The following is a 12,544-nucleotide window of genomic DNA, read 5'->3' on the forward strand; positions in this document are numbered from 1 at the left end:
GAGCAACCGGGACTAGAACCCGGCACCCATATGGGATGCCAGCGCTGCAGGCAGAGGATTAGCCTTGTGAGCCATGACGCCAGCCCCCTCAATTAGTGTCTTAACTGATGTGCCAATTGCCCACCCCTGTGGATTGAGTAGAAGACACTCATTCTCAGGGAATATTTCACAACACAAGCTCTTTTTTTTAATTTTTATTTTTGACAGGCAGAGTGGACAGTGAGAGAGAGAGACAGAGAGAAAGGTCTTCCTTTGCCGTTGGTTCACCCTTCAATGGCCCCCACGGCTGGCGCACCGCGCTGATCCGAAGCCAGGAGCTGGGTGTTTCTCCTGGTGTCCCATGGAGTGCAGGGCCCAAGCACTTGGGCCATCCTCCACTGCCTTCCCGGGCCATAGCAGAGAGCTGGCCTGGAAGAGGGGCAACCGGGACAGAATCCGGCACCCCGACCGGGACTAGAACCCGGGGTGCCGACGCCGCTAGGCGGAGGATTAGCCTGTTGAGCCACGGTGCCGGCAACATAAGCTCTTAAGGATGCAAGGATGTTAAAAGCTTCATGTATATCAATCCCAGCTCTTGAATTTCTTTCCCTTCATGTGGGACATATTTGCACTATGTTCTCACAGTGGCCATCAGATGTGAAAGTTTTGTATATTTGTCAGTTTGTTAAGCACTGAGATTGTACTTCCCATATTCACAAAGTAGTACTCAGATATTTTTCATAGATATAACAATTCCATTTGCTTTTTACTTGCAGTTAGACCAACATTGTTGTCAATTAGAGATTCCTGCAAGGGGCTGTGTTTTCAAGTCATAAAATAGTTATTTTTATTACTTTTTATGCTAGGCACTGTTCCAGGGACTACTTGTATGGGATACAAACTAAGCAAAATATAACCCTAATTTTCAAGGAGCTTAAAGTCAAGTTGGGGATACTATACAGGGGCCCAAGTAATTAAAGCACAAGGTTAAGTTCAGTATGAATCATTAGGAACAATTGCATGGTTTAGGAATCTGGGGAAGAGGTCAGGAAAATAAACTTTAAAAGATGAGTAAGGTTTCTTTAGGGTGAGGCATTGTAGGCAGAGAAACCCTTTGTTCACTTATGTGCTTATTCATCAAGTCTAATGGAGCCCTTGCCAAATGTCAGTTGCTTTTCTGGGCACTAGAAATGTGGCAGTGACAAAACAGATAAGATTCCCATCAGTAGCAGGGCCCACATCCTAGGAGAAGGCGCTAGGCACTAAGCAAGTAAACAAGTATAATACTTGAGAGGTTTTTCATATCGTGAGTGATGCTGTGGGGAAGATTCAACAAGATAACTGACAGTAGAGTAACGGGCAGGAGTGGAGAACTATGGGGCCTCTCTGAACAAGTGCCATGTGAGCTGCAACCCAGGGACAAAGAGAAGCTGACCAATAGCAACATCTGGAGAAGGGTGCTCCCAGCAGAGGACATATTGCAATGCTCTGAAGACAAGAGGGAGCGTGCAGTGGTCAGAAGGCACACAAGCCAGGCGGGCTGGGACACAACACGCAGGAAAGAGAGTGGGAAGGAAGCCCCTTGCTTGAGTTCCTGAAATCTGCCTTCAATCTGTCCCAGCTGATGAAGGCATTTGGGGCGTGAAACAGCAAATGTGAGATCTCTGTCTCTTTGTCTACTTCTCTGCCTTTCAAACAAAAATGCATAAGTAAAATTTTTTAAAAAGAAACATGGGTTTTATTCTAGCTGCTGGAAAATCTTTGTAGTCTTCCTGGTCACTTCCCCGAGTCCTGGGAGTTGCAGGATACAAAAGAGTGTTTTACTTATTACATGGGCTTAGAATAGCAGGGCTAGGGGGACATTTATAACATCACATGTAGGCCATGTAAATTATTAGCTTACACAGTAGCCTACTATAGATTTATTAAGTTGTGAATCCACCTGCAGTTGCCTTGGGATGGTCAGAACAAATTATTTCATGGGTCTCACATGGCCCACAGGCCAGATGTTCCCCACTTCTGGACTAGGGTAACACAAGATAAGGTGAAAGGCTGTAGAAGATTTGAGATGCAGTTTAGGGGTAGAACAACCAGACCTGCTGTTGACTGGTGTGAAAGGTAAGAGAAGGTAAGGTCATGATAGGGGCACACAGAAGCATCCTTCACCCCTATTGGACCAAAGAGAGGGCTGCTTCAGAGACTTTGAACTGAGGTAGGAAGTTGAGTAGGAGGAGGAGATAGAAGACAACAAAATAAGGTTGAGGAAGAAAGAGAGGTGTGACTAGGGCCACTCCTTATTTGCACACCAAGAAAATTGGACCTGGGACTTCAAACAGTAGGAACTCATTAAAGTGCTGGCTGCAGAGAGTGGAGAGTGACCTGGGCAGATAGAGGTGAGCAGGATCCATTCGAAGCGTGTAGGGTGAGCAATGGGGCAGCATGATCAATTCGGAGGCTGCTGAAACAGCATTTGCACTAGGATCTGATGAGTCCCAAAGCAGTTAGTTCTCAAGGATTGGTGTTTTCCTCTAGGGGACATTTGACAGTATCCAGAGACATTTTTTGGTTGTCACAACTTTGGGGGAGGTTTTCCTGGCCACCTGTCACAGACAGAGGCCAGAGGTGTTGCTAAATAGCCCAGAATGCACTGGGCAATCCCCTACAACAAATAATTCTCTTATCTAAAGTGTCAATAGTGTAGCCAGATTTGCTACACAGTGGCTTAAGCCTCTCATCCCATACCAGAACACCGGTTCGAGACCCCACTATGCTTCCAACCCAGCTCCCTGCTAATATTGTGATAGGGGAGGGCAACAGAAGATGCTCAAGTACTTGGGCCCCTGCCACTCACAGGGGAGACCCAGGTGAAGATCCAGACTCCTAGCTTTGGCCTGGTCCATCCCTGGCCACTGCTGCCACTTGGGGGGAGTAAACCAGTGATATATGAGTCTCTCTCTCTCTCTCTCTCTCTCTTCCTTTAAGAAAATGAATCTTTTAAAAACTACAGTGTCAGTAGTGCCAACACTGCTGACCTAAACTCAGGCAACACTATTGTGTATTGAAGGAAAAAGGGAAGCAATAGGAAACAGAATGGAGAGCAGTTCTTGACTTTTCAAAGCAAGAAGACATGGTCAGGCTTTTTAAGAGAAACAGGTAGGCAATGGTGGGCTTTGCTGAGAAAAAGAAATATGCACAGAAGAGCAGAGTGTGTCTGTAGAGAAACAACAGTGAATTATAACACTGGTCAGAGTTGCAGATGTACAAATCGTAGGTGGTAAGCAGTTGGACATAAAAGCCTTCTTTATGGAAAAGAAACCTTGGAAAGCGATTGCTCAGGACATGGCGATGCGGCTGAATCTTTAACTGGATTTAGCACGATCGCAGGTGCAGATGGATGGCTGGAAATGTTCAGGAAGCAGCCGCTGCTGGGACTGATTGTTATGCTGCTAACAGAAATGTGTAAATTGTCTTTTTTGCAGGAGCGAATACAGGCTGATGAAGTGATTGCAATCCTGGATCAAGAACAGCAAGGGAATCATGAACTGAATATCAACCCCAAAGATGAGCTATAAAAATCAGAAAGAATCTTCTATCAAATATTTATTTAAATTGTTAATCTTATAAGAACCTTTTTATTTTTGTACAGAGCCATGGTATAAATTAATAGGTTAATATGAGTCAGTAAATCTCCCTTCTGTTCTTAGGGATGGTTGCTTTGCCTCGCTCAGTCTGTCCTGGTTTTTCATCATTTCATTTCTCCAAGCCCAGTCACCCCATTCCCAGCACACACACACACACACGCTTTCTTCATATGCTGCAGATCTAAAAAAGCTCAAATAGAGAAAGGAAGGTCATTCTTGGAGACAGTACAACACTCCTGCTTGTTCCCAGTCTGAGGTCAGCATGTGATTCGGCCTGGAGGCCTTTCTGTTTCTGTGCCTTTCAGCACTTCCTCTCCATGAGCCTCATCTCCCCAGAGTCAGCTCAGCTTTGGGTGTGAGGAGCCCCTGGTGGAGTCCATACCCTAGCAGGTATAAGAAACATATGGGTTCACCCAAGCTCTAGAAAGGAACCTCTCTGGTGAGGACTGTATGGGCCAGAGGGGCCCCCAGTTCTTCCCGGGCCTCGGTGGACTGTTGGGGATTCTAATCCTCTTTCATTGAAAGTTTGGTGTACCCCCCATGGTGATCTGGAAAGTACCTGTTCTGTGAGTTGTTTCTTTAAACCGGTCGGTCATGTAGGGGTTGAAGAAGCATGTTCTTTCACCCCAGTGGCTTTGCAAGAAAACCCTTAAATTGCCAGGATCATGGCACCGCTGCCAGGTTGCCTGTGAGTGGTGTCCAGTGATGAACAGGTGTGTTTGGGATTTAAATAATAAAAATGAATTTCTGATGCCTATCTTCATTTGCATATATTTTGGCAACCCTTGCTCATTGCTGCTATCCAGCACACAGATTCATGCTTGTGTCTGATTTGTGTAATAAAAGGGAGGCTTATTTTAAAACCTGGTGTTCATTATTCTGCTCCTCAATGTTTGCTTTGTCTTTGGTTGATGATTTGTGTGATTCCACTGGAGCCTTTGGGACCACCTGGGAGCAACACTAGTCCATGGCTGGTTCTGCTGGCAGGCACATAGGGTCCTAGGGAGGGAGGGGCACCACTTTGGAGGAAGCAGATGTGATCAGCAAGGAGGGCTGAAAAACCAGAGTCTGTGCTTCTTGCTGTGTATCCTAAGGAGGACTTCGCAAAGACTGTTGCAGGAGCTGGCATAGGTCTAGCCTAGGGGAGCCCTGGGAGATCCTGCCTCTGTGATGGGCAGTGCTGGAGGTGAGATCTACTTTCTGCGGCTTGTGATCTCAGTTAGTGGGAAAAACATTCATCTTTTGAAACTGGAAAATTCTGTTGCAGTGATTTATGTGCCATCTGTTTTCCACCAAACCTTCTGGTGACATTTTCATCATGGGAGAGTGGAAAGAGCATTCAATGATAATCCCAGCCCTATCAAATACGCCCTGCTATGTGACCTGGAGCTACCTTGTTTCTCTGTGTGAGCTTCAGTTTCCTTCTCTGAAAATGACTTAATTGGTGGTCATTGTTTCCAGAAGCCCTTATTCTTGCTGAAAATACAAAACGAAACATAGAAAGTTCAAAACCGAAACTAGGTTTAGAAATAGGCATAATATGAACAACTTCATTTCTGCTAACATTTCAAGAGTTGTGAATGACTTCGTTTTATGTGTATGTGATTTTAAAACTTTGCACTCAGTTTTACAGCTAGACATTTCTGAGCTTTAAAAAGGTGGATTGCTATTTGTTTGCCCTGCCGTTGTGAAGAGCTTGCTGGCACTCAGATTTGCTGATAGGAGAACCTGGGCAAGGATCTAATTTCTGTTTTCTGGCAACAAGGCATCAACAACGAAAACAGTCAGAAGCTTCTTGCAGTGCCTGCTTCCTTGGTGCAGTGGGTGCTCTGGGAGACAGATACTGCAGCACTGATTTTGATATTCAGTCCCAAAGAAAGCGGGTCAATGGACGTTGTTGTGTTACATCCACCTCTTGTGCCATTTGCTGACAATACAGTTGTTCTTCCTGTTCTGCAGGTTGACCATGTTGCTTTACATCTGAACATCATGTATATACCAAAGCATTTATTTTTTAATCTGATTCACATCAAACCATGCACTATTTCATTCAAAAATTTATAGAGAGTATCATTGGATGACTTTAAAAAATTAAGCTGAGAAATTAGTCTGTGCTAAATCGTCTTTGATAGAAGAATGGAAAGGCCCAATAGGATTTTTGTAGATTTTAGAGCTGAAAGAGGCCATAGAAATCACCATTCATTTTTATCTTTCTCTGTGTAAGCAAACTTAGGATCAAAGTTGATCCTATGGATCCAGAATTGGTGAAGGCCAAATTAGGGCTAAGGCCAGGGCTGTTGAATTGGGTTGTGCATGAATGCTTGGCATGGGTATATGGGGGCTGGGATCCTGGCACTGGGCATCCCCCACCTACAGGAAGGGATGCTTTTTAGTATGTTTTCAAAGATGGTACTTCCACAGCAGTGTGCAGGCCTGCAGGCCTGGGTCTCGTCAGTAGGGGTGCATTTCTCTGATTCATACAAACGTGCTGCATGTACAAGAGCCACTCCAGGCTAAACAGCCCTGTCTTTATGTCCAATACTCTTCATTTGTGTCTCTTGGGGAGCTACCATTTGTTTCACTGAGTACCCCTTGCTTGTGTCAAAAGCCTGCAGTATGCAGCACTGTTGTTTTCAACTGTTTTACAAATGTTGTCTAACATGCAGCTTATTGATATGGTAGGGAGCCTGGGAAATCCTGGCACAGATCTTAATGCCCATTTTGCAAATGAAGAAATGGAGAACTGCAAAGTGATTGCCTTCAGCCACTCAGCTCAGAACATCCATATCTAGCTGCATGTTCAGTCTTTTGAGTCAGAGAGGAGAAGAAAACTCCTGGAGCATTTCTCTCTTGGCCATGCACCCAGGCCTATTAAATATAAATGTATAGAGGCCGGCTCTGTGGCATAGGAGGTAAAGCCATTGCCTGCAGTGCCAGCATCCCATATGGGTGCCAGTTTGAGTCCTAGGTGCTCTACTTCGAATCCAGATCTCTGCTATGGCCTGGAAAAGCAGTAGAAGATGGTTCAATTCCTTGGGCCCCTGCATCCACTTGGGAGACCCAGAGGAAGCTCCTAGTTCCTGGTTTCAGATCAGCTCAGTTCTGGCCATTGAGGCCAATTGGAGAGTGAACCAGTGGGTGGAAGACCTCTCTCTATATATACCTATCTTTCTATCTATCTCTGCCTCTGGCTCTCTGTAACTCTGCCTTTCAAATAAATAAATAGGGGCTGGCACTGTGGTGTAGTGGGTAAAGCTGCTGCCTGCAGTGGCAGCACCCCATATGGGTGCCAGTTCAAGTCCTGGGTACTCCACTTCCAATCCAGCTCTCAGCTATGGCCTGGGAAAGCAGTAGAAGATGGCCGAAGTCCTTGGGACCCTGCGCCCTTGTGGGAGACCCTGAAGAAGCTCCTGCCTTCTGGCTACGGATTCGAGCAGCTGCAGCCATTGTGGCCAGTTGGGGAGTGAACCAGTGGATGGAAGACCTCTCTCCTTCTCTCTCTGTGTAACTCTGACTTTCAAATAAATAAATAAATCTTTAAAAAATATAAATTGATGTGAAGAAAAAGTTTGAGTTTTGAAAAATCAAGAAAACCTTTTTTAATAGAAAACTTTTATTTAATAAATATAAATTTTGAAAGTACGACTTTTGGATTATAGCGGTTCTTCCCCCCATAACCACCTTCCCACCCCCAAACCATTCCATCTCCTACATTTTATTAAAATAGTCCTTTTATTTATATGAAGGACAGAGTTGCAGAGAAGGAGAGGGGGGAAGAGATAGAGTAAGATCATTCGTCTGCTGGTTCACTGCCCAGATGGTTGCAATGGCCAGGCTGGGCCAGACAGAAGCTAGGAGCCAGGAGCTTCTTCCAGATATCCCATGTGGATGGCAGGGGCCCAAGCACTTGGTCCATCTTCCGCTGCTTCCCCAGGTACCTTAGCAAGGATCTGAATGGGAAGCGGAGCAGCCAGGACGCAAACCATCACACATATGGGATGCCAGCATCACGAGGGTGGCTTTAGCAGCTACACCACATCAGCCCCAAGAAAATTCTTTTTCCTCTTTTATTTTCCTGCTAAGTGATGAGAGATGGCTTATTCCCCCTTTTGTCCTCTGAGTAATATTGAATATGGATTGCATATTTCAATTTGACTTAGCTCCATTTTGGGGCTCATAACTTTTGCCCAGTGGTGGTTTCATGAAGTTCACAAAAGGAAAAGAGGATTCTAGTTATGGTATCATTTTCCTTTCTCTCAAAGGCAGAAAGATTCTTTTTTTTTTTTTTTTTTTTTTTTTTGACAGGCAGAGTGGACAGTGAGAGAGAGACAGAGAGAAAGGTCTTCCTTTTGCCGTTGGTTCACCCTCCAATGGCCGCCGCGGTAGCGCGCTGCGGCCGGCGCACCGCGCTGATCCGATGACAGGAGCCAGGTGCTTCTCCTGGTCTCCCATGGGGTGCAGGGCCCAAGCACTTGGGCCATCCTCCACTGTACTCCCTGGCCACAGCAGAGAGCTGGCCTGGAAGAGGGGCAACCAGGACAGGATCAGTGCCCCGACCGGGACTAGAACCTGGTGTGCCAGCGCCGCAAGGCGGAGGATTAGCCTAGTGAGCTGCGGCGCCGGCCAGCAGAAAGATTCTTGAACCTGGGTTTCTTCTTCGAAAGACTGACACAGGACAGTGGGACAGTTTGGACATGAGAAATGCTTTCTTCATGGCCCTGAATTACTGTTTGACCAGGAAATCTCAGTTTTAATGAAATCTTCATTATTAACATCTCTGCAACATTTTTGGCACTTACTCAGTTGAGAAGCAGCCATGGAATGAGTCAGTACCGTTTAATAATATATACCCATGAATTTTAATTGGAATACAAATGCTGAATTATTTCACATTAGACAGCCACAGGGAACCAGTCCCTCACTGACATCAAGACAAGAGGTAATGGAGGCCACCTCACTAGCTCCCTCTGCCAGAGCATTATTCTTAGGTGACTGACAATGGTATGGCTGAGAAGTGGAAAAAGTTATACTGCGCCCACCTCCAGAAGTCTTTGGAGAAACAGGAGCCGTTTGGCAAAAACTCCAAACCACAAGCCCTTGGTTCCCGTCCCTCTCTACCTCCTACCAAGAAGGCTGTGATGTGAAGTGACCTTCCCACATAGTCCCAACAGCCCACCCACAAATCCTCTGCTCCGAGATAATTTGATGTTTCCAACATGAGCCATAGGGCGCATTTTGTTTTGGACCTGATGGATTTCTTCAGACACATTGAGACAAGTAACAGCAACCACTCTTGGAGCTCCCTACTGGTTAGAGCTGTGAACACATTCTGTCAGAGCCTCCCCCTCACCTTCTCCTCCCTGAAAATCGCAGTGTTTTCTGTGCCTGCTGTGACCTCCAAGGCCCAGGAATGTGGAGTCTGGAACAATCTTATCATTGATCCTGGTTTGCTCTACAGTGGATGTCATCAGCCATGAGAAAAGTTGGGTTAATGAGTCACCTTTGGCTTCAAAAATCTTGTTAAGGGCCACAATAAAAATAAACAGAGCTGTCTCTTTCCCTGACACAGTCCTGGGGAGGGAAATCTGAGTGCTCTGTTTATTCTACATACAACAACCTTTGCTGGCACTTCATTTGACCCATCTAGGGGAGAGGGAATAAGAGATGAAGAAGACATACCTCACCCTTCCTTTAAGTGGGCCAGCCTGTGATATTCAGAATAGGGCTGAGTTTGGTAGCCTTTCTACCTTAGCAGTTCCTCTCCTAATTCTCTCATCTTTTACTCTTGAAGGACAAAACAATGTCGACCAGATACGATCAGGTGCCGCCCAAATCTCCTTTTCTGCAGTGAACTGGTAGAAGTCTCCTGTATCTGTGGACAATCTTGCCCTGGGCCCCTCTTGTCAGACGTAGGTGCTTTCCTTCTTGATGTCATTGTTATGGCAAAAGGTCTTGGAAATTCTCTCTAAACTCTAGTTCAACCCTCTTCATTCCTTCCAAATTTGTGTTTTTATCTCTGAGTTTCTCTGTGGTCATGGTTGGGGATAGAAATGGGGACTGGGAAAAAAACATTCCCTGCTGTGTTCCATCTTTTTTCACTTCTTAACTATATACCCCATTGTTTCAAAAGGTTATAATCATGGTTGGCACTTACAAGTTGGCACTTTTTTTTATGGTCTTGAAACACTTGCCAATCACACGTAAGTACATAATTATCTTGAGAGACGCATCAATGCAATCATCTCATAAATGGGGAAAATGAACAGTCACAAGAGAAGTGGCATAGTAAAGCTCTGGTCACTTATGAATTCATCCCTAAGATAGTTTCTGAGTGGTTATTTAGTAGTGGACTTAGGGAAATATTCCAGCGAATACAATCCCCTCCCTTGTTTTAAGGAACGCAAAGTATAGCAGAAAAATATGTATAAACAAATGGTCAATATAAGTGGAGTAAATGCTGTGATAGAAGGATTATGATAGAGGTAGGCAGAAGAGGCCATGTGAGTTCAGAGAAGGGAGTGGTTGGAGACAGAGAAAGGTTTAAAGAGAAGGTGAGAGTTTAAGCTGTCTTGAAGACATGTGCTGCCAATAACAAGTAGAAATGTGCCACATGACCTCTCATTTCACCACACTGCTCTCAACCGAAAAGTGTTGAATATGAACTTGATGGTTTCTTGGTTTCTAAAATATGGAGCCTTAAAAGAAGTTGGGAGAGTTCATATTAAAGTTGGTATTTTGAGGGGGAATGGAATGAGATCTTTATGCAGATTGCCTTGGGAAAGTACTTTAATGAATGCTGTGAAAATCCCAATAAATACCAGGTAAAGAGGAAGTTTAATTTTCTTCCTTTGCAAGGGAGGTATTATTTAAGTGGGTGGGGTGAAGCCCTCAAGGATCATGCTTCCTGTTGCAAAGTGAATGAGCAGCCTGGGTCAGAAATGGCTGACGGAAGCCCAGCACTCCGAAGAAAGTCGGTGGTCTCTGCCCACAGTATTTCCCTCTGCACTTAAGTCCATGAAACTTTCTACCATTCATTGGCTGGAATCCTGGAACCAGCCCACCCATTCAAACCCTGCACCTTTATGTCAGAAATATATGTGAATGAAAGGTATCTTCCAGTCCAGAGATGGGTTGTCTGGAAAGCCTAAAGCATTTGGTAAACTGAGTCAGTCTTTTTTTTTTTTTTTTTTTTTTTTGACAGGCAGAGTGGACAGTGAGAGAGAGAGACAGAGAGAAAGGTCTTCCTTTGCCATTGGTTCACCCTCCAATGGCCGCCGCGGCTGGCGCGCTGTGGCCGGCGCACCACGCTGATCCGAAGCCAGGAACCAGGTGCTTCTCCTGGTCTCCCATGCGGGTGCAGGGCCCAAGCACTTGGGCCATCCTCCACTGCACTCCCGGGCCACAGCAGAGAGCTGGACTGGAAGAGGAGCAACCAGGACAGAATCCGGCACCCCGACCGGGACTAGAACCCGGTGTGCTGGCGCCTATTGAGCCGCGGCACTGGCCCTGAGTCAGTCTTTTAACCAAACCAGAAAACCATGCAATGCTATATTAGGGACATTTCTTCCAATGTCAAACAGGGAACAGGCTTCAGAATCCTTGGGAATCCTGGAAGCAAACCACCTTTAGCAGGAGTTAATGGAGCTAATTTGCCTGTTTTAAAACCGAAGTGTCAAATAGGACATTATGCAACAAGTGTCCAATCACAATTATTTTGTTTGTTCTCTGTACCTGTTTTTTGGTTTGTTAAACTTTGCAAATGCCTTTGAAGGTCTTAGGCAATCATACTCCTTAGACTTGGAATAAATTATAGAGTCCCCAGGGCTCAGAAGCCAACTTCAAGGCTTCTGGTCACCAGACTAATGTTGTGGTCTCTCATGATATTCCAGTGTTTAGCAACACTCACTGAACAGGCACCAGTGCTTTTACTAGAAGTTCAGAGTTTCAGGACATGTTTTTCTCACAAGATAATATGAACTAGAATTATAATTCTTTGAAGTTAATATTGGTAATTAAATAAAGACTATTTAGGGTTTTCCCCCTCTGTACCCAAGATAAAGGCGTAACAACAATTTTTTGGCACAATTGGCTTCTGAGTGGCCTTAGTTTGCAACTTGTTCTGCATTTAACTACTTAGTGCCGAGGGAAGAGAGGCCAGGGAGGCACTGTGGGAACCGTGAGGACTCCAGAGAGAATGCTCACCTCCTTGGTCATGTAGCGTGGGAGCCATTAGACTCTTAACATCACCTCAGTGGATTGGATCATTGTTGGAATACAGGGAAAAAGGGAACCCAGGGCAGACAAATAACTTGACAGAAGAGAAATTCACAGTGGATTTCAGCTCTCTAACAAAGAGGTGGCTGCATGTCCTAAGGACATTTTACAGTTGTGTCCATTTTTGAGCTTTTGAATGCATGGCAGGCAGGAGTCTGTGATTGCTGTTCTGAGCAGCCCCAGTCTCACCCCCTCCCCACACCGCAGTGGAGACCCAGAAGAAGGAGCCTGTCTCCAGAGAGCTGGTTGCTGCTGCTGCTCTGAGTCAGTCAGGTGCGATGAAGGCTGTGTTCAGACACGCTCTGGTTTCCTCACAGGGAGCATTTCGAGCCTCTCTGAACTTCCAGGCCGCAGGGCTGAGTACAGGGTACAAATTTTTTCTTCCAGACGTTTGGCTTCTGATTGATGTGTTTTTGTCTCTAAGGGTAATAAAGTACATCAGATGTTGCTCCCTGTACCAGGAACTCTGCTTTGAAGCACCAGTGAGCCACTTCAAAGGCACAGCACCACGTGGAGATGCTCTCCCTGGGGACTCTGCTCTTCCGAGGGGTGCCTATCAACCTGGGACGCGTTGCCCACCCAGGCACTTACCAGCTAAAGATTGATTGTCAAATATGTCAACTGTGACTAATTGGCATGCTGAAAACTCA

At 45.5% G+C, this 12,544-nt stretch overlaps 1 protein-coding gene across 1 annotated transcript in view; it reads left to right on the top strand.

Annotated features, from left to right (window-relative positions):
- The window catches only part of P3H2 (prolyl 3-hydroxylase 2), a 169,286-nt gene extending 164,820 nt beyond the window's left edge, over positions 1 to 4,466 (top strand). Inside the window, exon 15 of the mRNA XM_062210180.1 lies at positions 3,459 to 4,466. Coding sequence (XP_062066164.1) covers positions 3,459 to 3,551 — 93 coding nt within the window. The 3' untranslated portion in view covers positions 3,552 to 4,466. The remainder of the gene's footprint in view (positions 1 to 3,458) is intronic.
- The last annotated feature ends 8,078 nt before the right edge of the window (positions 4,467 to 12,544 follow it).

The sequence above is a fragment of the Lepus europaeus genome, chromosome 2, assembly GCF_033115175.1.
Source record: "Lepus europaeus isolate LE1 chromosome 2, mLepTim1.pri, whole genome shotgun sequence".
NCBI lineage: Eukaryota > Metazoa > Chordata > Mammalia > Lagomorpha > Leporidae > Lepus > Lepus europaeus.